Below are 21,908 nucleotides of genomic sequence, written 5' to 3'. Positions count from 1 at the left end.
ACAATTGTCTGCATATTTCTAGTATTAAAAGAAATTCAGTTGCAATAAATGTGTAGAATAGAAATATATAGAGAATTTGAAGCAGAAATAGGCAAAAATACGAGGCCTCTGCTACTGTGGTTTGAATCCTCAGTGCTTCCTAGTGTCTTCCAGAATTAGACACCGCATTTTAATGGTCAGCCAGTGCAGGGAACACTGGATGGAACGAGGAGAAGGATGGGTGAGTCCTGGAGGAGCACCTCCGTCACTCTGATCATTGCTCTGTATTCTATGTGGGTGTTGAACACAGGCCGCTACGTTATGGATTCATTCTGGAAAAGGGCTTCATCATTTGTTCACCTAGCTACTTCACCCCATCCATTACGTCTATCTACTGGATGCTTAATGTGGAGATGATACATAGACTCTTAAGGGATTATTAAAGCAACTTTTCTCTTTTCAGCAAACTATTTCTCAAGCAGCTGCTGCAAAATATCCACGGACCATCCATCCTGAAAGTGTCACAGCATCTAGATCTCTTGGAAGCAGGTCAGCCCACACCCAGTCTCTGGCAAATGTTCAGTCCATAAAAGTGGTTGACTAAAGTGAACCTTTTCACACACACGTCATCATTCCTCTAACCGTTCCAGCCTTGTTAGAAGATCGTGGATGCATCATGTTCATCTTTTCAAACTTACCTCTTTTGCAAGCTGTACCATCCTTTGTAACTATATGTAGAAAGTATTTTAATGTTATTTTTATTTAAACAATTAAGTAATGCTTCTTTAAATTAAAACATAAACTTCATTTGTAAATATATTCAGCCTGTCACTAGTTATATCCCTGGAGTTTATAAATCCTGTTTTCTGTGCAGTGTTTTCTAAAACAATTATTTCCAGTGTTACTGACCCATAATTTACACAAAATTTTGACAGGGAACATCACTAAAAACATTATAAAACTAATAAAAATTAAACTAAAGTATTTTTAAGCCAGGCATGGTGTTGCATGCCTATAATTCCAGTACCTGGAAGGCTGAAGTAGGAGGATCATGAGTTTGAGGCCAGGATGGTTATATAGTAAGGCCCTAGGGGAGAGTGAAATAATATGAAAGGAAGTGGGGGCAGGGGAAGAAAAGAGGGAGGAGGGAAGTAGGAATAGAGGAAAACGAAGATATTTTTACTTTGAAGTGAAAAAAATAAAGACGTGAATGGTAAAAGAGGGGAAGGTTTTACCATTAGCACCAAAATGAAGTTATAAAGCATCAGTAGGGAATCTCCTGTTAGAGCGACATGCCTCTGATGTCCTTCCTCCCTTGTTTGAAACTGTAGCACTGAGCCACACTGTCCTCTCTGAACAGAAACTAGCCTGTGCAGTATAGACCTGCTGGGCTTGGACAGAAACTTCAGTGGCTGCTCAATACGAAGAAGTCATCTGGGCAGCTTAGGAACAAAAGAACTTCAGGCTTCTCCACCTGTCTCAGGCCATGGTCTTGGGCCAGTTTCAGTGTCATCTGTCTAGTAAGAGCATCTATCACCCTGCCTGTTTGCATCTATGTTTACAGGCACAGCAAAATAAGTCAGTTCTTAGCAGTCTGATAGGATCTTCAGTCGTGAGAAACAGAGAAGCCACCACTTAAAAGTCCAAATTACGCATCTTTATTGGAGAGCTGAAGGACTGCTGGTGGACTCCTATCTCAAAGACCAGCAGCCTGGAATGCAGCTAGCACAAAGCTTATATAAGGCTCAAACCACATAAGGTGTGTGGAATTAAACCTAACAAAGGTGTTACACATGAGCAAAGCAGACCAGGTGAGGCCACTTAAATTATAGCAAATAGGGAGACATAAACTGCTGAGAATTAATATTGACTTCACATTCATTTTGTAACCTTTTCAGATCGCAATAATGCATACTCCTAATGAAAACACTTAGATCATACCAAAAAGTAGCAAGAAAATTAAAGTCACCTGTAATTAATCTACCAAGAGATTAAAAATACATTGGTGTATTTCTAGAATTTCCTAGGTAATACTTCATATTTCTCTGTGATTCAAAGTTACCAGTGACTATTTTCAAACAGAATTTCTGTTACCAAAGAGACTTAAAAATTGATTTCTGGGCCGTGGGCCCCAGCCATGACAGATGTTCTTTCTTCATCCTCACTCTGACCTCTTAGGAGAGACATTTCCCCCATTTTACAGATGGAAATTCAATCTGAGAACTGAAGTAATATTGATTCCCAGGCCTCAGAGGTCCCAAGTGGGAACCCCAATTTCAAAACCACATCTATCTCTTCCAGCACTTGGTTTTCTCCATGTCGCCATGCATGCTGCTTTGTTTCTAAACATGGACAAAGCCCTCCTAGATTATCTTCTTCATGGGCTGCCCCGGTGACAGAAATGAGCATCACATGCAACTTGCCTTGAACAAAACCAAAAAGAAAATATGACTTTCCAGTGGTTGGGAAATATAAAAAAGTCCAGCTTCTTTGTCATCAGCTCTAGGAACCTGTCAGTACTATCTTCATCATTGGAGGGAAAATCAGCACTGCTGAATGAAACTCATGGCACAAACAGGACTGAATTTAAAAGAACCGGATGCTGAGTGTATTTAAAGAAGTTCCTTTATGCATTTAAGAAACTACACATTTCTTGGAGCTGGAGTCAGATGTGCTTTTGAATTGGCGAATCTTTTCTGGAAAAAAAAAATAGGATACTAAGTATGATGAGTAGCTAATATTTCTAAGCAAGTACTATGTGTTAGATAACATCACTCATTTAATTCTATGACAGCCCTTCGATGTAGATGGGTTCATTGCCTGCCTTAAGTTAATAGATAAGAACCCTGACATGGTGAGGAACCAAAACCTGTGGAAGGCCATACCGAAATGATTCAGTCCTGCTCCAGAGAACAAACCACCACTCCATGGTCTTCCCTGACAGTTCCTACAGAGACTGTTCCACAGGAAAGAACAAATTTAATGATGAAGGAAGCCCAGTGCTTAGAGGATAATACCCTGGGGTAGGTGTCATCCATGAGCTACATGTACCTGAAACAATGCTGGACCAGTGGCCAGATTTATTCATTTATGCCTCAAATCCAGGCAAAACTACTTTTTTGAAATAATTTCCCATACTTTGCTTCAATGGTGGTCTTTCTATGAGAGCTATAGTCCCACCTAATTTATTAATAACTTTTTGTTTTGAAGCCGGGCACCAGTGGCTCATGCCTGTAATCCTAGGTACTCAGGAGGCTGAGATCTGAGGACTGCAGTTCAAAGCCAGCCCGGGCAGGAAAGTCGTGAGACCATCTCCAATAAATCACCACTCAAGTGGTAGAGTGCTAGCCTGGAGCTGAAGAGCTGAGTGACAATGCCCAGGCCCAGAGTTCAAGCCCTATGACCAAAAAAAAAATTGTTTTGAGGTACTGGGGACTGAACTCAGGGCCTCACACCTGAGCCATTCCACCAGCCCTTATTGATAAGTTGTCAAAGAATTTTCCTTAGACTTGTGCAGAGTAGTGCGTGTGTGTGTCTGTGCACGCGTGTGTGTATGTTGCCAAAAATTGAACTCAAGGCCTATCACTCTACCACCTGATCCATGTCCCCAGTCCCTGAATGATTTTTATAATAACCTCCCCTGGCAAAGTATATAGATGTAACATTTTCACACATTTTCACCCCAACAGGGGTAAAACACTTCTCAAGTGTAGGTGTAGAGACAGTGCTGTAACCTATAGCCCGCCATAGAAGAGTTTAGCATTTGTCTCCCACCCCCACTATCCACACCCACAAATACACATACACAGAGACACTCCCACAATGCCCAGTACAGGGTGAAACAGAACCATGGGGCTAACACAGGACCATTGTAAACTGGGCCATTTACCAAAGGAGAAACTGCTGGCCAAGTATGCGCCCTTGGCAGAGCTTGCTGTTCCAGGGCTGTTTTGTCAACTGTCCCCCATTGCTTCAAGCAGAGGGAGATTCTGTCCGGGGAACTGTGACTCACCAGCTAGTTCAGGAAAACCTGCACGCACCAGCTCTTCATACAGATGTTTGGCAGGGTGGGGCTGTGTCATCAGAGCCCCGTGCAGCCAGATGAGCAGAGCCCTGTGGCCATGCTCACGGAAGCTCTGGTTTCCTGTGCCAAGGACAAGGGGTCGCATGAAACACCATGAGCGATGCTTCTTTCCAAGGTAACCTTGATTTTAAGTTGCCCCTACCACCTTGGCTGCCCACCCAATCCTCCCCTGACAGCTGTCAGACCAAGAGCCAGAGCTGCAGGGAAGCCCTTCAGTTCCTGCCTGCTTCTGCTGTCTGATGCCTAGAATCTGGATTCCTGGGGTCCTGGCCTGCACCTCCTATACTAGAGTGCACCTAAGGGAACACTCATGGAACTAAGCACTTGCCATGTCTGTGGGTGGTGATGACAGTTTTTTGTTTTGTTACCAGTCCTAGGGCTTGAACTCAGGGCCTGGACCCTGTCCCTGAGCTTCCTTTGCTCATGGCTAGCACTCTACCACTTGAGCCTCAGTGCCACTTTCAGCTTTTTCTGTTTATGTGGTACTGGGGAATCGAACCCAAAGCGTCGTGCATGGAGGCCAGCATTCTACCATTAAGCCAACACCCCAGCCATGATGACAGTTTTAATGTGATGAGTTTTCTGCGATGGGAAGACAGCTGCTGTAATCCTGCTCCAAGTGTGTATGTCACTGGGCATCTCATTAACATGCAGGTCCTGAGTCAGACCTGTAACAAGATTCTGTGCTGCCACTGATGGCCCAAATCTCATTATTGATTAAGGCCTCCCCTGTGTCCAGGAACTCGCTCTCAGGAAATTCTGCAACTCAGGTTGGGATTTCTCATTCTGTAACCCAGCTGCAGAAACTCCTGACAGGTACACTGGGGAGATGCTGGGACATGACAGTGCCAAAGCCATTGTCACTCCTGAGAAGAGTTCACAGGATCGCACATCACCCCTATGACAGGGTCCTTACAGAAGCAGACAGATGGTCCTCCGAAAGAGGCCCTGAGCTCTGGGGATGGGGTGTGGAAAAAAATTGGCTCTTCAGACTTTAGAGGTTCAAATGTTTCCAGAAAAGAAACTGTGCATAAAGAATATAGTCCTAGGAAAGCAACTCCTCTGTTCCTTCCCTAATCTTGTTCCTAACTAATATTTCTTGTATACCATGCGCATGGCTTATCTTCACTCAAAAGCCTACAATTCCCAACAAGATAACTAGATTATCGACGTCAATGTCATGTCAAAGAGATGGCAAACACCATCACATGAGCACATGGCTTAGACAACATGTTTTCTAGCCCTGCAGACCATCCAGAAATATTTTTATTTAATTATTTACTTGATTATTGCTGTGCTGGAGACTGATCTCAGGGCCTCACACTATGCACCTGTAGTCCTACTCCTAAAGATTGACTGAACAACTTTTAAATCTTCCTTATCCTGTGGGGAGGTATAAGTCAAGAGATTTCTAAAAGACAACTCAATTTTCTTGAAGGCATCACAGAACACCCTATGCCTAATTAATTACCAAGGAGAAATCTTAACAAAATGACAAAGAAGAAATCTTATTTTCTTTTTAAAGCTAAAGTTTATTTGAATGTGAAATGAAAGCCTTAAAAAGAAGAGATGGACCCCAAAGAAGAGTCCTCAGAAATCTTTTCTGAAACTAGTTCATCTTTAATGTTTTTAGTACATCATCTGCATTAGTTCCTATGGAGATGGACCCTTCGAATTAGCCATGCAAAGTCCCATCATTTGCTTGGGTGTGGTGTGTGTGCTCACCGGTTTGTGATTCTACCACCTAATTCCTACCAGCTGTGTACCTTACCCACAGACCAAAGCAACAGACCAACTGTGGACAGAAAAAGTCCTCCAAAACTGTGGGCCAGAATAACAGAGTTAACAGAGTTAATCAATCCCGATGGAAATCCAAAAGCAAATAGGAAACTACATAAAGTCCATGCATAAAATGAATATAAAGACATAAATTAGCAAAGTTTGAGATTTGTGGTCCTTCCATTTCTCTCTTTCCTAAATGGAATGCTGACTGGATGGAAGAGGACTGAGGTTCAAGCTGGCCCTAACTAAAATGATGATGATGATAACAATAACCAAAACTAAATAGGCTGGGAGCACAGAGGTAGCAGCAGGAGTGGGGAGGTCTAACAAAGAGGGTGAATGGGAATGAATAAGGTCGAAGCGGTCTATTTGCTTAGGAAATAGAGGAATGCACCTGCTGAAATTGTTTTAGGGAGGACAGTTGGGATGGGGGAGAGGGAGAGGGAATGAGGTTTGCCATTGTTTACATGTGTAAAAACGTTTTGGTGAAATCCATTTGTACAATTAATATGTGCCAGCTTAAAAAAAAAAAAAAGCATTTCAAGGGACACTGTCTTCCCAGGGACAGGCCAACTGTTAAAAGACTTAATGGCGTGATGCCATTCAGCCAGGAGCCTTGGTCTCTTTGGCGGCCTGCTCCTGCTATCTCCTGTGGTCCAGTGAAAGTAGTCACCCCTCTGCACATGCAGCTTACTGCAGCTCACCGAGACATGAGCTCTGCACACTTACCAACCACAGCTGTCTGTCCCTCTCCCACATCCCGGGCTCATTGTGGGGAGCCAGGCACTGACTGGGAGGAGGAAGGGTGCTATCCCCCCACCAGCTGATCGGCCCACACTCACCTGACCACTGGGCCTCAATGGCTCTGATCTGGTCATCTGTGAAGCTCCACAAGCGGGCCAACCTCTGCCACTCATTAACTTGCAGCTGCCGATAAGCCAGGTTCCAGAGAAGTGTGCGGATGTGTCTGGTCTCCGGGCAGTGGTCTTGCTTGAATGTCAGAGTGAAACCTGCTGAGAGCTCCCCGGTGCTCTCCTCATGCTCCTAAATTGAAAAATTATTTCAGAGTTTGTATGTGTTCACATATAATTGCTAAGGTGGTAGCCAGGACTTCTTTCAGTGTTATTTGTCCTGGGTCTTTTTTTTTTAATCATCCAAAATAGAGACTAATGTCTTGAAATTAAAAAGAAAAAGTTTGAATAGAAGCTGGGCATGGTGTAATCCTAGCTACTCTACAGACAGAAAGATCTTGAGGCTGAGGCCAGCCCAGACAGTTAGCAGTTAGTGAGACTTATCAAGCAGAAGCAGGAGCAGAAGCAGGAGCAGGAGGAGGAGGGGGAGGGGGAGGGGGAGGGGGAGGAGGAGGAGGAGGAGGAGGGGGAGGAGGTGGTAGGGGGAGGAGGAGGAGGTAGGGGGAGGAGGAGGAGAAGAGGAGGGAGGGGGAAAGGAGGGAAAAAGGGGAGGGGAGGGGGAGAGGAGGGAGAGGGAAGGAAGAAGGGAAGGAGAGAGAAAATAGAAGAGAAAAGGAAAAGAGATGAGAAAGGAGAAAAGAAGAAAAGAGAAAGAAGAGAATAGAAGATACTCCAATAGTAGCATACTCATCTAACATGGGAGAGGCCCTGGCTGGGTTCACTCCCCTGTAACACACCCATACACACACACAGGTACTGTGCAGCTAGCAGAAAGTGCGAAGGATTTTGCAATGTTTTGTCCCATGCTGACTTCAAAAGAACAGAGCGATGTGATGACAAAGGAAATGTCAAAGTGATAAACATGCTTAATGGCCTTACTTTCAACTCCTCTCCCCTATCTTCTTTTGGGTATTTAGTTTTCAAGTATCAAGGCTTCAGTTTGAGGCCAAACATGGTGGCTCAGGAGGTAAAGATCTAAAGGTCTGTGACTAGAGGCCAGCTTGGGGAAAAAGTTAACAAAACCCCATCTCAACCAAGAAACTGGGCATCTCAGCTACACAGGAGACCAGCCCCAGTCAAAAATTCAAGACCCTTTCTGAAAAATATCTAAAGCAAAAAGGGGCTGAGGGTGTGGCTCAAATGAAAGAAAACTTGCTTAGTAGTTTAGTAAGCAAGAACAAGGCTCTGAGTTCAAACTGTCATATTGGTTTTTTAAAAATTCAGTTCCTTAATAAGTCATCATAAACTGGCCCTAAGCTAGGGAAAACAGTAAATTGCTAGTCTGCCAAAAATAAAACTGAACTAGTTGGAAGAGTAACACAAGCTAGAATTGCTAGAAATTAAAACAGCATAAGCTAGATTTTAAGAAGTTCCCTCTAACCACCGAATTTAATAATGGGTGATTGGTTAGTTACACACACACACACACACACACACACACACACACACATCAAGTAGACATTTAATTTGAAATAATCTACCATAGATATAGGATATATAAATAGATAATGGATACAAGAAAGGAACTTTAAATGACTGTTAGGAATCATTTTATATTAGTCCAGGATACAACATGTTTGACAGACAAAAGATGATTTGAAATAATTATAAATGCATTTGGTGTAAATAAAACTATCTTAAAAACAAGATTTCCTCCTATCACAGATCTGAAGACCCACAATTACCAGTTAACATGTCCTACTGCCTGTGAGGCTGTATTTGCACATTCTATACTGTTTTCAATGTTTATCTAACATCATTAACATCTGTTAGAGGGAAAAAAAGGTTTATCCATTTAATGGAAATACTATATTCTCATTTGGCAAAAGAATCAAAGAATACCACCAGGCATTAAAAACCTAACCAGTGAGTCTTTCTATTCTCGGACAAAATGTAGGACCATTAAAGAGCAAGAGAAAAGGCAGAACTTGGTAAAGTTGTCTTTAATCAAATACAGCAACAATTTAAGAAAATGTGCATAAGGAGAAAGCAAACAGGAAAAGGTAAAAGGAGGAACACAAAAATAGGAAGGGAGTGAGAAGGAGAGGCTACACAAAGAATTATAATGTTAAAAAATGTTTTTAAAAAAGTTTCACAGGCAAAGCAATTTTTTGTGATTTTGTTTTCACCATTGCTTTGTTTAGGGGTTTGGCTTCATTTTTTTGTTGGTTGTTGTTTGTTGCCATCGTTCTACAAGCAAGAAAATCTACAAGGATGGTGTGGCCTTTACAAGAATCCATGTACTGTCATGTGCCATGTAACTTAGGTTCTCATCAACACAGTCCCTGGATGGGTGACAGTGGTTGTACCACCTAGCTTTGGTGATAAATGGCCTATGAAATCCACGTGGCTGTAAGTACAGCACCAGGTTCACACTGCTTAAGGACACACTTCTCAAGATTGTGAGGGAGATGCAGCCAATAAATGCTGCTGCTTTGAGGACTTAAGAAGCTTCTCAGAATTGACTAATAACAGCAGTCCAGGCCTGCATGGAGGACCTGCATTCAGGGCTTAGGACATTGGCCCATGGGCCTAAGCAGGAGCCAACACATCCTACAAATGAAGGATGTCCTGTCTTCTGGTAAGGTCATCCTGCCTGCCAGAGGCCCAGACTTCAGTGTGCAAGGCGAGGGCAGTTGACCTAGAAGCTTGAGAGGAACCGATACCAGAGGAGTAAAAAATGAAAGAAAGGCAAAGAATTGACCTAAAGACAAGGTTTTCGTGTCCTTGGATGAGTTGAGTTTCATGATTGTCACAGAACACTCGAGTGTCACACAGCCCCTAGGAGCAGACACAACAGGAGCATCGTTAGGACCATAGCCAGAGACCATGGGGCAGAAGGCATAGCTAGGACTCAGCCCCACGAGCTGCAATCCTAGGCTCAGTAGAGCCCATCTGGACCGGGCTGCTGGGCCCTGCAGGGCCTCCACCCGCCGTCAGTTCTGCTGCTGATGTCAGCAGAGGCACAGGAGAGAAGCAGCAGAAGCGAGGGGCAGAGGGCCCGTCATTGTCTAGGCACCACACTGCCCTCAAAGACAGGGGTTGCTGGAAGAGTCCGGGCTGTGCCATACAGGCCTTCCTTACCTCTCTCCAGGCATAGTACCTCTCGGCTTTAATGAGCATGTCCACCACTAGGCTGTGGTTGCTCCTGGATGCCACAGCCAGGGCAGTCTTTCCTTGCTGAAATTTTTAAAAGAAAATAAAAGCAATGACTTGGAAAAAATTACATTAAGTGAAGTAAGCCAGGCCCAAAGAAACATAGGCCCCATGGTTTCCCTTATTTGCTATAACTAGTATATGTCTAGGACCAGCAGAAAAGGTCAAAAGTTATGTATAAATGACCATGTAAGATGATGCCAAGCGAAATGAACCTCAAGATAGGGACACAAGTGGTTTTATCTTTCTTGCTGTTGTTTTTAATGTATATATAATGTACCATGTGATTTTTTTTTGTTTCTTTTGTATGTTCTTCCCCCATGGTATAACCCCTGTTTTCACTGTATTTGATGTCGGTGCCCTGCATCTTGTATATACATTTTTCTATTTGGGAGAAGGGAAGGGAAATTTTAAAATGCTGAAATAAGGATACAGGTTAACCCACTGTAACAATGAGATGTACAAGACACTATGTTGAAAATGAACTTTACAACTTTAGGGTTGGGAGGGCGAGGAGGGAGGAGTTGTGGGAGACGAGATGACAGGGGAAAAACAAAGAAGGAGGTAAAAATGCTTAACAGGAAAAATACTCATTACCTTACTCATGTAACTGTAACCCCTCTGTACAGTATTTTTACAATTAAAAATATATATGAAAAAAAGAGAAAAGGTCGAATAGGTTGGCTTGGTAGTTAGGAAGTCGAGTTTGGGAACAGGGGCCTAGGTTCAGATCCTCATCCTACCATTTCCTTGTTGAGTGAATTTGGGCCAGTCCTGCATTTCGATTGCAGCCAGGGCTGGGGGTACATGTGATAATACATATAAAACCCTCGGGACCCAAACCACTCTAACATTTTCTAGCCTCCCTTGCAATTGTGTATGTGACCCATGTTATGACCAATGCTGTAATAATGGAAGGGCAGAGATAACTTCCAGGAAGTACTGTTGTCAAGAAGAGAAATTGGTCACTAGTAGCTCATGCCTACAATCCTAGCTACTTAGAAGGCTGAGATGGAGAGGATTGTGGTTTGAGGCTAGCCTGTGGAAAAAAGTTCATAAAAGCCCCTTCTTGACCAATATCTGGAGATGGTCATGTATGCCTAAAATCCTGGCTTTGTGGGAAGTATAAATAGGCAGGTCACAATGCAAGCACATGCCAAACCCTATCTCAAAAATAATCAGGAAGAAAAAGGAGGAGGAGGAGGAGGAGGAGGAGGAGGAGGAGGAGGAAGAGGAAGAAAAAAGGAGACTAGAGTGGTGGCTTGGTGGTATATCACCTGCCCAGCAGGCCCTGAGTTCAAGGCCCAGTACTTGAAAGAAGATGGGAAAGAGGATGGGAAGGGAGGGTTATGCTTCCTGAATGGAATGCTGCCAGGATGTCAGGAGCTTGAACAGCCACTTTAGACCAGGAAGTGGAAGCCATGTTTTGAGAAGGGACTGGATCTTATTAAAAACAGTATCACTAATGACAGCAAACCCAATTCGTAGTAAAAATTCAGCTCACAGAACAACTCTCTAAAATTCTTTTCTATTATAACACAGTTCCTCTAACAAAGGGCAGAGGATTCCAGTCTTAATCAAATGGGATCAGCAAAAAGGCCAGTCCTGGACATGATGATGTCCTTTACAAATGACAAAAAGGGCCATCTTTCTCAAGACACAGAAATCTCAAAGCCAGGCACATAGATTTGTACAGAGTACCCCTTCAGTTATACACAGTACACAAACCTTTATGTCTCATCATTTTTCCCTGACAAAGGACAATAGCTCTTCTTTGCTTTTCAAATGGCCCATACAGAATCCTGAAGATAAAGTCGGGTACCGGTGGCTCATGCCTGTAATCCTAGCTACTCAGGAAGGTAAGATCTGAGGATCATGGTTCAAAGCCTGTCCAGGCAGGTTAAGTCTGTGAAACTATTATCTCCAATTAACCACCAGAAAACTGGAAGTGGTGCTCTGGCTAAAAGTGGTAAAGTGGTAGTCTTGAGCGAAAAGCTCAGGGAAAGTGCCTGGGCCCTGAGTTCAAGCCTCCACACAGATGAAAGAAAAAGGAAGGAAGGAAGGAAGGAAGGAAGGAAGGAAGGGAGGGAGGGAATAGAAAAAGAGAGAAGGAAAAGAAAAAGAAAGAAGAAAAAAACAAGAAAAGAAAGAAAAGAAAAAGAATCCTGAAGATAATTTAAATTAATGGCTAGAGAGGAAAAAAAAAAAACCTCCAGGATTTGTTCAGATCCTAGGAACCTGTGTTTCTAATCCAACAAATCCAACTTATCTCAATAACTCTCTTACACTGTGGTTACTGGCCTCAAGTCCAATTCCCACCCACAAATGATTTCATGATTAGTCTAGGCACTAAGACCCAGGTGAGCTGGAAAATTAGGGCTGAAAGTAATCAGCCTCTAATCAAAAGAGACAGTAATGAAATTAGGAAGAGCTGCATTTTGCAGGCACTTAGCAAGCCTCTAATTGCACGCTGTCTAAACTCTGGCTTGTAAAGCCATTTGAATCACCATAATTAGCCTATTTTGGGAAGGCAGCATTCTGAAAGCCAGAGTTTTCAAGCTCATTAGAAAATCTCCATAGGAAGTGCAGCGGGGAGGGAACACGCAATGCTTCCTCGCTTGAGGAAGGCAGGGAATGGAGGCCACCTGGGAGCTCCAGGACCACTAGACCCACAACACTGGCTCCAGGAAAGTCTAACCTGTACCAAACCTTGGCTCCCTGTTTCCTGTCTAGATCTTAATGAGGTCTTAGAAGCACACCTTCCATTTAAAAAAATAAAAATAAAACTTTTAAGAGTAGATAGGAAAGGTCGCTTATTCAGTAGTAAAATATGCACTGGGTGCCAACTATGGGCTGAACTCTGAAAGAAAGAGGAAGAGAAAATAAACTCTAGCAAGTTGCACCCTGAAGTCTGCTAGCCCTGCCTGGCCTTTTGTTCTGAGAACAAAGTGAAGTGGTAACTAAGGGACGTGGTGAACTGGATGTCCAGTGACCCGGATGTCCGGCTTCACCAGCTCCAGCTCTTGCCAGCCCATAAATTCCTCCTCCATGGGCTTCTCTACACACAAAACAGCTGTGCAGCCATTAGATGTGAATGAAGGTGGCTTATTCTATAATAAGGCACTTACAAAGTAATGCCCAGGAAAATACTAACAACAAATATTAAACTTAACTAGCCAGCTGGATGGGAATTGAGGGTGTGGCTCTGTTTTTCTTCCTTGTGCTTTTCAGGTCTCATTAGCCACAGTGGCTCTGTATTACTTTAACTTTTTTATTGTTACTATAAAGGTGATGTACAGAGCAGTTGTAAATTATGACTACATGTCTTTTTGGACAATGTCACCTCTTCCTTCGTTCTCTCCTTGTATTACTTTTATGATAAAGATACAACAACCCACTAGGCTCCGATGACTCACACCTGGAATGCAAGAGGAAGCTGAAATCTGAAGATCACGGTTCGAAACCAACCCAGATAGTAAAGTCCATGAACTCTTATCTGCAATTAACCCTCAAAGAGCCAGAAGTGGAGCTGTACCTCAAGTGGTAGAGTATTATCCTTGAGCCAAAACAAGCTCAGGGACTGTACTCAGGCCCTGAGTTCAAATCCCAGGACCAGCCCAAAGAAACAAAAAATAAAATACTGTAGCAGTATTTCAGATTGTACAAGCATAAAATGTGAGATTCTACAGAACAGCATGAATGAGGGAAGTGCTTTGCCACAGGACTCTGGGGTCCCCTAGCCAGGAACCCTACAAGAGCCTTGCAAGGTCCAGAGTTGGGGTGCAGCTCAGTAGAAGAGTCCCTGCTGAGCATATGTGAAGCCCTTGGCTCTGTCTCGCTGAAGTGTTAACATGGTAAATTTGAGTCAGGCACAGAGCTTCCCTTGCCTGTCATTCCAGTTACTCAGGAGACATAAACAATAGGATCCTGGTCCAGGCAGCTGAGACTATATTTTAAAACTAACTAAGACAAATAAGAACAACAAAAAATACCACTATTAACTAGTAATGAAATAAATAATGACCAACTAGCTAAATGATAAATAAAGCTGAGAGTATGGCTCAAATGGTAGATGGCCTACCTAGCAATTGGTAGGTCTGAATTGAAACTCAGGGACTTCCAAAGACCAAACCACAAAAAGATAGTCAATTATATTTTAGGTATATTTCACTACAATTAATATGCGGTGAAAAGTTTAAAAACAAGTTTAGGCATAGGTACATTTACTCACTGCAGTTACATTTATTCATTGCCACTCTGGCAAAAGCTTAATAACAACTTCAGTACCTATTAGTTGAAGATTAAACAAGTGTTAAAATGCTTATGCAACTTGTAAAACTCATGAAGAAACCATTAATGTTTATATATAAAGAACTCTAAGAAAACTTTGAGGGAGGGAAGCTAAATTCAAAATAATATGTTAAAATAATGTATTACTAACATTAATAACTATTTCATTAATAGTTATTTCATAATTTATCTTAAAAAGCTGAAAGAATAGAATAAAGGCTCATACATTTATGTTTGTATATGCATAAAGAATTCAAGAACAGAAGACATATACATATGGCAAGGTAAGCTGGGAGCCACACAAGTAGGGTCTGGGTGGGAAATTTTTACTATACAATGTTTTCTAGTTGTTTACGTATATATTCATACACACATATACATACATGTATATATTTGGACCATGTGAAGTCCTAATCTTAAAAAAATAGTAAATACATTGATTTTTTAAAAAATACTTTATTATTTAGGATAAAAGTTATTTCTGACAAGCCAGTGGCTCATGCCTGTAATCCCAGTGACCTGGGATGCTAAAAACAGGAGAATTGCAGTTTGAGCACAATCTGGGCAGAAAAGTTTGTGAGATCCCTTCTCAATCTATAGCTGGGAGTAGTGGCGTGCTCCTGCCATCCCAAGCTACCTGGAGGCTGAGATTGGCAGGACCTCAGTACCAGGCTACTTCAGGCATCAAAGTCTCCACAGAAGGAAGCTGGACACAGTTGCTTGCCTGTGATCCCAGTGACTACAGATCAAGTCTAAAAATGTAGGAGGAGTGTGGCTCAGGTATATGCTTGAGTGGAAAGCAAGAGCCTGTCCTAAAAATAGATCCATGAAAAATCAAGGTTGGAGGCATGGCTCAGCAGTAGAGCATCAGTCAGGTGAACTGGAGGATCTGAGTTCAAACCTGTACCAGAGCTCAATGGAAACTGAGATGTGCTCCTGACTGGGAAGACATGTCTCTAGTCAATGACCATTTCCCCAAGGGAGGGCTGCTGCTCACACACAGCCCACAGGGAGGGCTTAGCTGCCACCCCAGTGACCAGACTGAAGTGTGTGCTGTTACCTTGTCGGTGAGCTTCAGGTCACAGCCTGCCTGCAGCAGAGCCTCCACCGCCTCCACGTTTCCGAGGTCAGCAGCTATGTGCAGAGGGGTCCGCTGCCTCTGCCACGACAAGATTTACAGGAATAACTGCAGCCGGGAAGAAGACAAGGTGTCTTCCACACGCAAGGGGAGGAGAGCAGGCAGGATGGGCTTAAGGCAAAACGGATACCCTTCTATTTTCACACGGCTACAGGGGACAGTCCTTCCGTATTGTTTGTGATGGTGAAAATATCTGAGGAAGTGAACTGTCTAACAGAGACCTATTAGATAAATCATGGTACAGCTCTATATTGGAATAGTAGATGCCCATGGAAAACAATGGCAAAACTGGCATGTTGTATACCACTAGTCCTACTTAGGAGGTAAGACTAGAGGATCAGTGTAGTCCAAAGGTTCAAGGACAGCCTGGGCAACATAGTAACACTCTATCATACATTCGCACACACACATTTTAAAAATTGAGGTAGGTACAGTAGTCAAATCCACAGAAATAGAAATCATAATAATAATAAATGGTAGTTTCCAGGGTCTAGGAAAGAAAGAAATGGGAGTTACTGACCTAGAGTTGTTCACTCTGGAGTCCCAGTGTGAAGAAATTAAAGCCTAAGGCCAGCTCAAGCAAAAAAGACCTCATTCCAGTAAACAAAGCCAGGCATGGTAGTACATGCCTGTAATCTTAGCTATGGAGAAAGCATAGGTAGAAAGGTTGTGGTCTAAAAAAATGTGAGCTCTTATTTGAAAAATAACTAAAGCAATATAGATTAGAAGCATGGCTCAAGTGGTAAAGCATCTGCCTAACAAGTATGAGGCACTGAGTTCAAACAACAAAAACTAAAAAAGTGAAAACAAAAAGAAAAAATTTTAAAGTTCTGAGATAGAGGTGAGGAATACTAATACCTCAATATTATACACTTAAAAGACATGCATTGGTAACTTTTGAATAATATGTGTTTACCAAACAATTTCGAAGACAAATGTACAATATAATTTTAGAATCAATAACACTATAATGAATCTTAATTTAAGAATGTAGATTTAGGGCTTGGTAGATGAGTTAGTGACAGACTGCTTGCCTAATATGCACAAAGCCCTGGGTTCAATTCCTCAGTACCACATAAACAGAAAAAGCTAGAAGTGGAGCTGTGGCTCAAGTGGTAGAGTGCTACCCTGGAGCACAGATAGGCTCAGGGACAGAGCCCAGGCCCTGAGTTCAAGCCCCAGGACTGGCAAAAAAAAAAATATGTAGATTTAAAGCTAGACATAGTGACTCACACCTGCAATTCCGGGTATTTAGGAAGGTCATGAGGTCAGGGTCATCCTGGGCAAAGTTGAGACCTGTCTCAAAACCAAAATAAAAGCTGGGCACTGGTAGTTACTCCTGTAACCCTAGTTACTCAGGAGGCTGAGATCTGAGAATCATGGTTCATAGCCAGTGCCGGCAGGAAAGCCCATGAGACTCTTATCTCCAATAAACCACTCAGAAAACTGGAAGTGGTGCTGTGACTCAAGTAGTAGAGTGCTAGCCTTGAGCTGAAGAGCTGAGGGACAGCGCCCAGGCCCAGAGTTCAAGCCCCACAACTGACAAAAAATAAAATAAAAACAAAGCCATGCTGGGAACATGGCTAAGTGGAAAAGTACTTGCCTAGCATGGGAGAGACCCCAGGTCAATCTCTACTACCACAAAACCCCAAAGGTATACATGGAAAACAAGAAGAAAATGGTTCACATTAAAAATGGCAATGTCTAGATGATAGCAGAGGTTAGCTTTACTGTCTTCTTGATGCTTTTCTGTTTTCTAAATTTTCGACATTGTAAGCCTTGTGGGTGCCAGGAAAACTCTATCATTTGAGCCACATATCCCAGCCCAACTTCTAGTTTTCATTTTGTTTTGTTTGTAAGTGCTAGTCCCAAGGCTTGAACTCAGAACCTAGACCCTGTCTTGAGCCTTTTTGCTTAAGGCGGGCACTCTACCACTTCAGACATTCCAGCTTGTCGGTGGTTAATTGGAGATATGAGTCTCATGGACATCCCTGCCCAGCTGGCTTCAAACCATGATCCTCAGGGGTTGGGGATTTAGCTCAATGCAAGGCTCTGAGTTCAAGCCTCAGCTCTGAAAAACAAAACAAAACAGAACACCCACACACAAAAAAACCCTGTCATTCTCAGATTGCAGTTTCCTGAACAGCTAGAATTATCAGCGTGAGTCACCAGCACCTGAATAGCTTCTAGTACTTAACAGGGTAAACATTTTGCTGTCAAAAGGATGAGTGTTTCAAAGAAATACAGAAAAACACAAGAAAATTATTTATCAGATCCTCAGTTGGATGTTATTGCAGAGGTATTTATCAAACACCATGACAGGGGCTGGGAAGATGGCTCAGTGGTAGAGCGCTTGCCTTGCATGCTTGAGGCCCTGGGTTCCATTCCTCAGCACCACATCAACAGAGAAAGTCAGAAGTGGTGCTGTGGCTCAAGTGGTAGAGCGCTAGCCTTGAGCTGAAGAGCTGAGGGACAGCACCCAGGCCCAGAGTTCAGGTCCCATGACAAAAAAAAAAAAAAACACCATGACGGAAAGGAACTTTGTATGTTGTCTAGCTCATCCTCTTAACCAGAAAGGGGAAGCAGTGACCCCAAGGTCACACAGCTGACCACAGCCAGAAGTGCAGCTCTCAAGAGCTTGCTGAGAGCTTCAAAAACCATTTATAAGATTCACCAGCAGATGGCAGTGTGCTCCTCTTGCGGCTCATCTCTCTAGGCATCACACTTAACACTGACAAACCTACCCAGGGTCTATGGCTATACCAACTCAGAAAAACAAGCACAAGCTCCTTTAAAGATTGTTCACACATCATAAAATGAAGATCTGCCCACAAAAGAAAATTTCAACATTGTACAAGATCCTTGGGTTTAAAATTGTGTTTTGTTATGTCGATGGCTTTGTGGAGCTTTGAGGCCCTAACAGGTCAGCAGTACCAAGGTTCCTTTAAATTTATCTGTAAGCTTCACATTGGCACGCATGCTTTCCAGATGGCAGCTGCGGTCAGTAACCTTACCACTGATGACTTTTGTGCATGCTCCTTGACCTCCACCTACAGGACAGGCCAATTTTAACCTAAGACAGGTGCCTAAATGGCTTCACCACCTTCACCAAGCTGTTTGCTTTTGCAGCTCTGCATTGTTTATTTCTATTTCTAATGAAGCATTAAAAAAATTCAAAATCTCATCTTAACAATACTGCTAAAGTGGCTAGAAGAAACGATACATGCCAAAATGTTAACAAGAGTTACCTTTCTCCATGGGGACTACATTTAAAGGTTTGTTTTTATTGTTTTTTTAAAGCACGTGTATATGTTCTATTTCACATAGTCTACTTGTAAAATATGCTTTTCTTATTTTAAAGGTAGAATGACAGTTCTCACACACAAAAAAAGTTTGCAATGATAAAGTCGTTCTGTCACTGGAGAGCTAGCTTGACATACACTCCTTTGCAATGATAAAGTTGTTCTGTCACTGGAGAGCTAGCTTGACATACACTCCTTGCTGGAAAACCACATTGAGCACAGGGCTCTGGCTGTGTCCTTAGCAAAGAATTTGCTCAGTTGGATAGACTCAGGGCATAGCTGAATAAATAAGAAGTACCCTAATAACAAGAGATGCCCCTTACTCTCCAATTTCGGGGCTTTTAGTAAGACTCAAGGATGCAAGATTTGCTGGAAGAGCAAAGGGGTGAAGATATGTCTCCCTGCAGGTCAGGGCAAAAATTAACCCTGAGGAGGCTGCAGAGACCTGAGGAAATGGAGACCACATTGGAAATGAGCGAGAAGGAACAGGGAGGCCCACTGCCCTCTGGATACTACTTAACTTGGAGAGCACAGCTGGAGCTTCTCTGAGGCCTACAGCCCCCAAAGCCGCATTTGGCCTCAGCCCCAGGAAAGGCTTCTCTTCCCACTTCCAGGGTCCCTAGGAAGAAGGCCTGCAAGGGTGGGAGGAGGGTAGGCAGATCCCAGCCCACCCTTTTATTATTGCCCTTTCCATTTCCATTCAGCCTCAGATTGCTTTATGAGGCATCTAATTCTGCTCCAGTTGATTGGGCTCTGATGGATTTATGTGTTTTTGCTTTTTGTTGTTGGTTTTTTTTTTTTAATTCCAAGAGAGCTCTTTTGCCTTTGGGCACAGGAAAACTTGCTTAGTGCCTCTAATGTGGAAACAAAGCTTCCTTCTTACTGCTAAGGGCTCCCTGCCAAGGACAGCATTTCACACTGCAGGAGTGGCTTTTGATTTAAAGGGCCTCTGGTAATTTACCTCTGAGCGAGGGTTTATCATAAAGTGCTAGCTATAGCTGTGCAAGGTGAATTTAATCACACCCTGGCTGAACTCTAGGCATGCATCTGCAAATGAAAAGAGGGATACTGCTCTCAGCGTGGTAAGGAGGCTGCAGAGAAAAAGGTTGGAAAGGACACACATGATCTTCCCAGCACCTTGAACTTGATCAGAATTCTCCATAAACATAGTGTTGCAACATGAGAAAACACACAGACCAGATATGGTGTGGTTGGCTTACCTGATCTAAGATGTCTGTAGCATGCTGTGCACGTAATAAGATGCTTACAACTGTGATGTTGTTGTGGATAACTGCTAAGTGAAGCGGGGATTCCTGAGGCTGCAGAAAGAAAGGGGAATTTCAGATCCAAATCATTTTGTCTGGCTTCATCCTTCAAATCACAGGGCAACTCACTTCAGCAGACATTTTCTGAGAAAATCTTGAGTATTAAAATTGCTCATGCTACCAGGTATGGTAGTATACTCCTGTAATCCTATCACTTAGGAGGAGCTCTAGTTCCAGGCCAGACTGGGCGCTACGAGAGCCCTGTCTCAAAAAAAAAAAGTCCAACCCAGTGATAGGCACATAGTAAGTGTTTGGCATTCATCATCTAAAGCTACCTTGAAAGTATACTACTATCCAGCCATCAGCTCTGCCCTCAGTCACCCTAGAACTATATTCTTTTTTTGGGGGGGGAGGGGGTCGAGTCGTGGGGCCTGAACTCTGGGCCTGGGCGCTGTCCCTCAGCTCTTCAGCTCAAGGCTAAGGCTCTACCACTTGAGCTACAGCGCCACTTCCGGCTTTTTTTCTTTTTTGCTTATGTGGTGCTGAGGAATCGAACCCAGGGCCTCAGGCATGCAAGGCAAGCGCTCTACCACTGAGCCACCTTCCCAGCCCCTAGAACTATATTCTTCGCAAGGAATATGGGCCAACCTCCAGCCTTTTTCCCAATGCCAAGTTTTCTCTATCACTTGAGCCATGCCTCCAGTCCAACTTTTTGCTGACTCTTTTGGAGATGAAATCTTGTGGACTTTTCTGCCTCTGCCTCCAGAGTAGCTAGAGTTACAGGAGTAAGTCACCAACACCAAATTTTCCTATTTATTCATTTTTTTTAGCAACTGCCTGGCAAGCATAAGGCCCTGAGTTCAAACCTCAGCACCCTGGATTCTGAGGCCTTGCACATGCTAAACAAGCACTCTCCTACTGAGCAACCCCAGCCCCAGACACTTTTAAACACTAAGTTAATTCAGAGCTGTTCTGAGTCTAATCTCTAGCATTACACCTAAAATCCCCACTTTTTAGGGTCAGTAATGAGGCCAGAGAACAGAAAAAAGGCAAAGACTGAGCTCAGGCCTCTCTCACTTTATCACCTGCACAGGCTCTCTCCCAGGACACCAGAAGACTGACAGAAGAGAGATGTAATGAACTGGGAAGTGTTCCCCCAGCACACAGGGAAAGAGGAGAGATGGGGCAGTGAGGAGAGTATGGGCTGAGTAAGAGAAAAGAGGAGGCAGTGCCTAGGGAAGTGGGTCCTCTTTGTTTAGAAATAACCTCCTCCCTGGAAGCAGCAAGCATGATAAAAGAGAAATCATCCCTTGTCTCAACCAAGTGGTCAGAGTCCTTCTTGCCAGACCCACCTGCCTTGTGCGGGCCTAGCTCTTCCAGAGAAACAGGAAGCATTCTCTAGACTCAATGTGGTAAATTCAGAGCCAATTTTTCCTAACTAGACTCTCCAGAAATGATCAGCTATGGGTCAAATCACCTGCTTCCTTCCAAGTCAGTGTAGTAAGTCGTAATGGCTCTGCAAAGTCAGAGGAAATAATACTCTCAGAAAAGAGATGAAAACACAATGCAGAATAGAGGGCACAAAGGGCCTTTGTGAATTCTACCAAAGCTAGTTCAGTGTCAAGGTTTCCCTTATCAAAGAAAGCTAAGATCCTTCGGTGGTCATTCTTCATAGTTAGTGCAGGTTCATCATTTTTCCCCAGGCCTATGAGGTTACGACACACGAGTCATGGCCCCTCTGGACACGTGAGAAAGTGTTATCAACAAAAATACGAAGATTTAAAACACAAAAGAGTTTTACTTTGTTCATGAACTTTCAATAGCTTTCTAACATTCACCCCTTCGGTTTTCTTTCTCAAGATTGAGACTGATTTTCCAAAACAGTGAGCCAGCATTCCCTGAAAGAATCCCTCCCTTGTGAACCATAGCCATCCTGAACATGTATCGTGGATGGCATCTCTGGGCCCAGACAGCCTCCCAGGCGCCAGGGCCAGATCCCGT

At 43.2% G+C, this 21,908-nt stretch overlaps 2 protein-coding genes across 5 annotated transcripts in view; one reads left to right on the top strand and one right to left on the bottom strand.

Annotated features, from left to right (window-relative positions):
• Nucleotides 1–798, top strand: part of Poc5 (POC5 centriolar protein) — a 39,480-nt gene extending 38,682 nt beyond the window's left edge. For all 4 annotated transcript variants that reach the window (XM_042690920.1, XM_042690919.1, XM_042690918.1 and 1 more), the window contains one exon: nucleotides 443–798. In XM_042690920.1, coding sequence (XP_042546854.1) covers nucleotides 443–583 — 141 coding nt within the window. In that variant the 3' untranslated portion in view covers nucleotides 584–798. The remainder of the gene's footprint in view (nucleotides 1–442) is intronic.
• An 807-nt stretch (nucleotides 799–1,605) lies between these two features.
• Ankdd1b (ankyrin repeat and death domain containing 1B) overlaps nucleotides 1,606–21,908 on the bottom strand; it is a 58,825-nt gene continuing 38,522 nt past the window's right edge. Inside the window, exons 10-15 of the mRNA XM_042690717.1 lie at nucleotides 19,863–19,961; nucleotides 15,263–15,361; nucleotides 9,841–9,936; nucleotides 6,688–6,889; nucleotides 3,992–4,123; nucleotides 1,606–2,675 (exon numbers count right to left, since the gene is read on the bottom strand). Coding sequence (XP_042546651.1) covers nucleotides 2,614–2,675; nucleotides 3,992–4,123; nucleotides 6,688–6,889; nucleotides 9,841–9,936; nucleotides 15,263–15,361; nucleotides 19,863–19,961 — 690 coding nt within the window. The 3' untranslated portion in view covers nucleotides 1,606–2,613. The remainder of the gene's footprint in view (nucleotides 2,676–3,991; nucleotides 4,124–6,687; nucleotides 6,890–9,840; nucleotides 9,937–15,262; nucleotides 15,362–19,862; nucleotides 19,962–21,908) is intronic.

This window comes from Dipodomys spectabilis, unplaced genomic scaffold (genome assembly GCF_019054845.1).
Source record: "Dipodomys spectabilis isolate Male_0828 unplaced genomic scaffold, ASM1905484v1 ptg000140l, whole genome shotgun sequence".
NCBI classification, from domain to species: domain Eukaryota; kingdom Metazoa; phylum Chordata; class Mammalia; order Rodentia; family Heteromyidae; genus Dipodomys; species Dipodomys spectabilis.
Note: the sequence above shows the minus strand (reverse complement) of the source record. Positions and strands in the feature narration are given on the sequence as shown.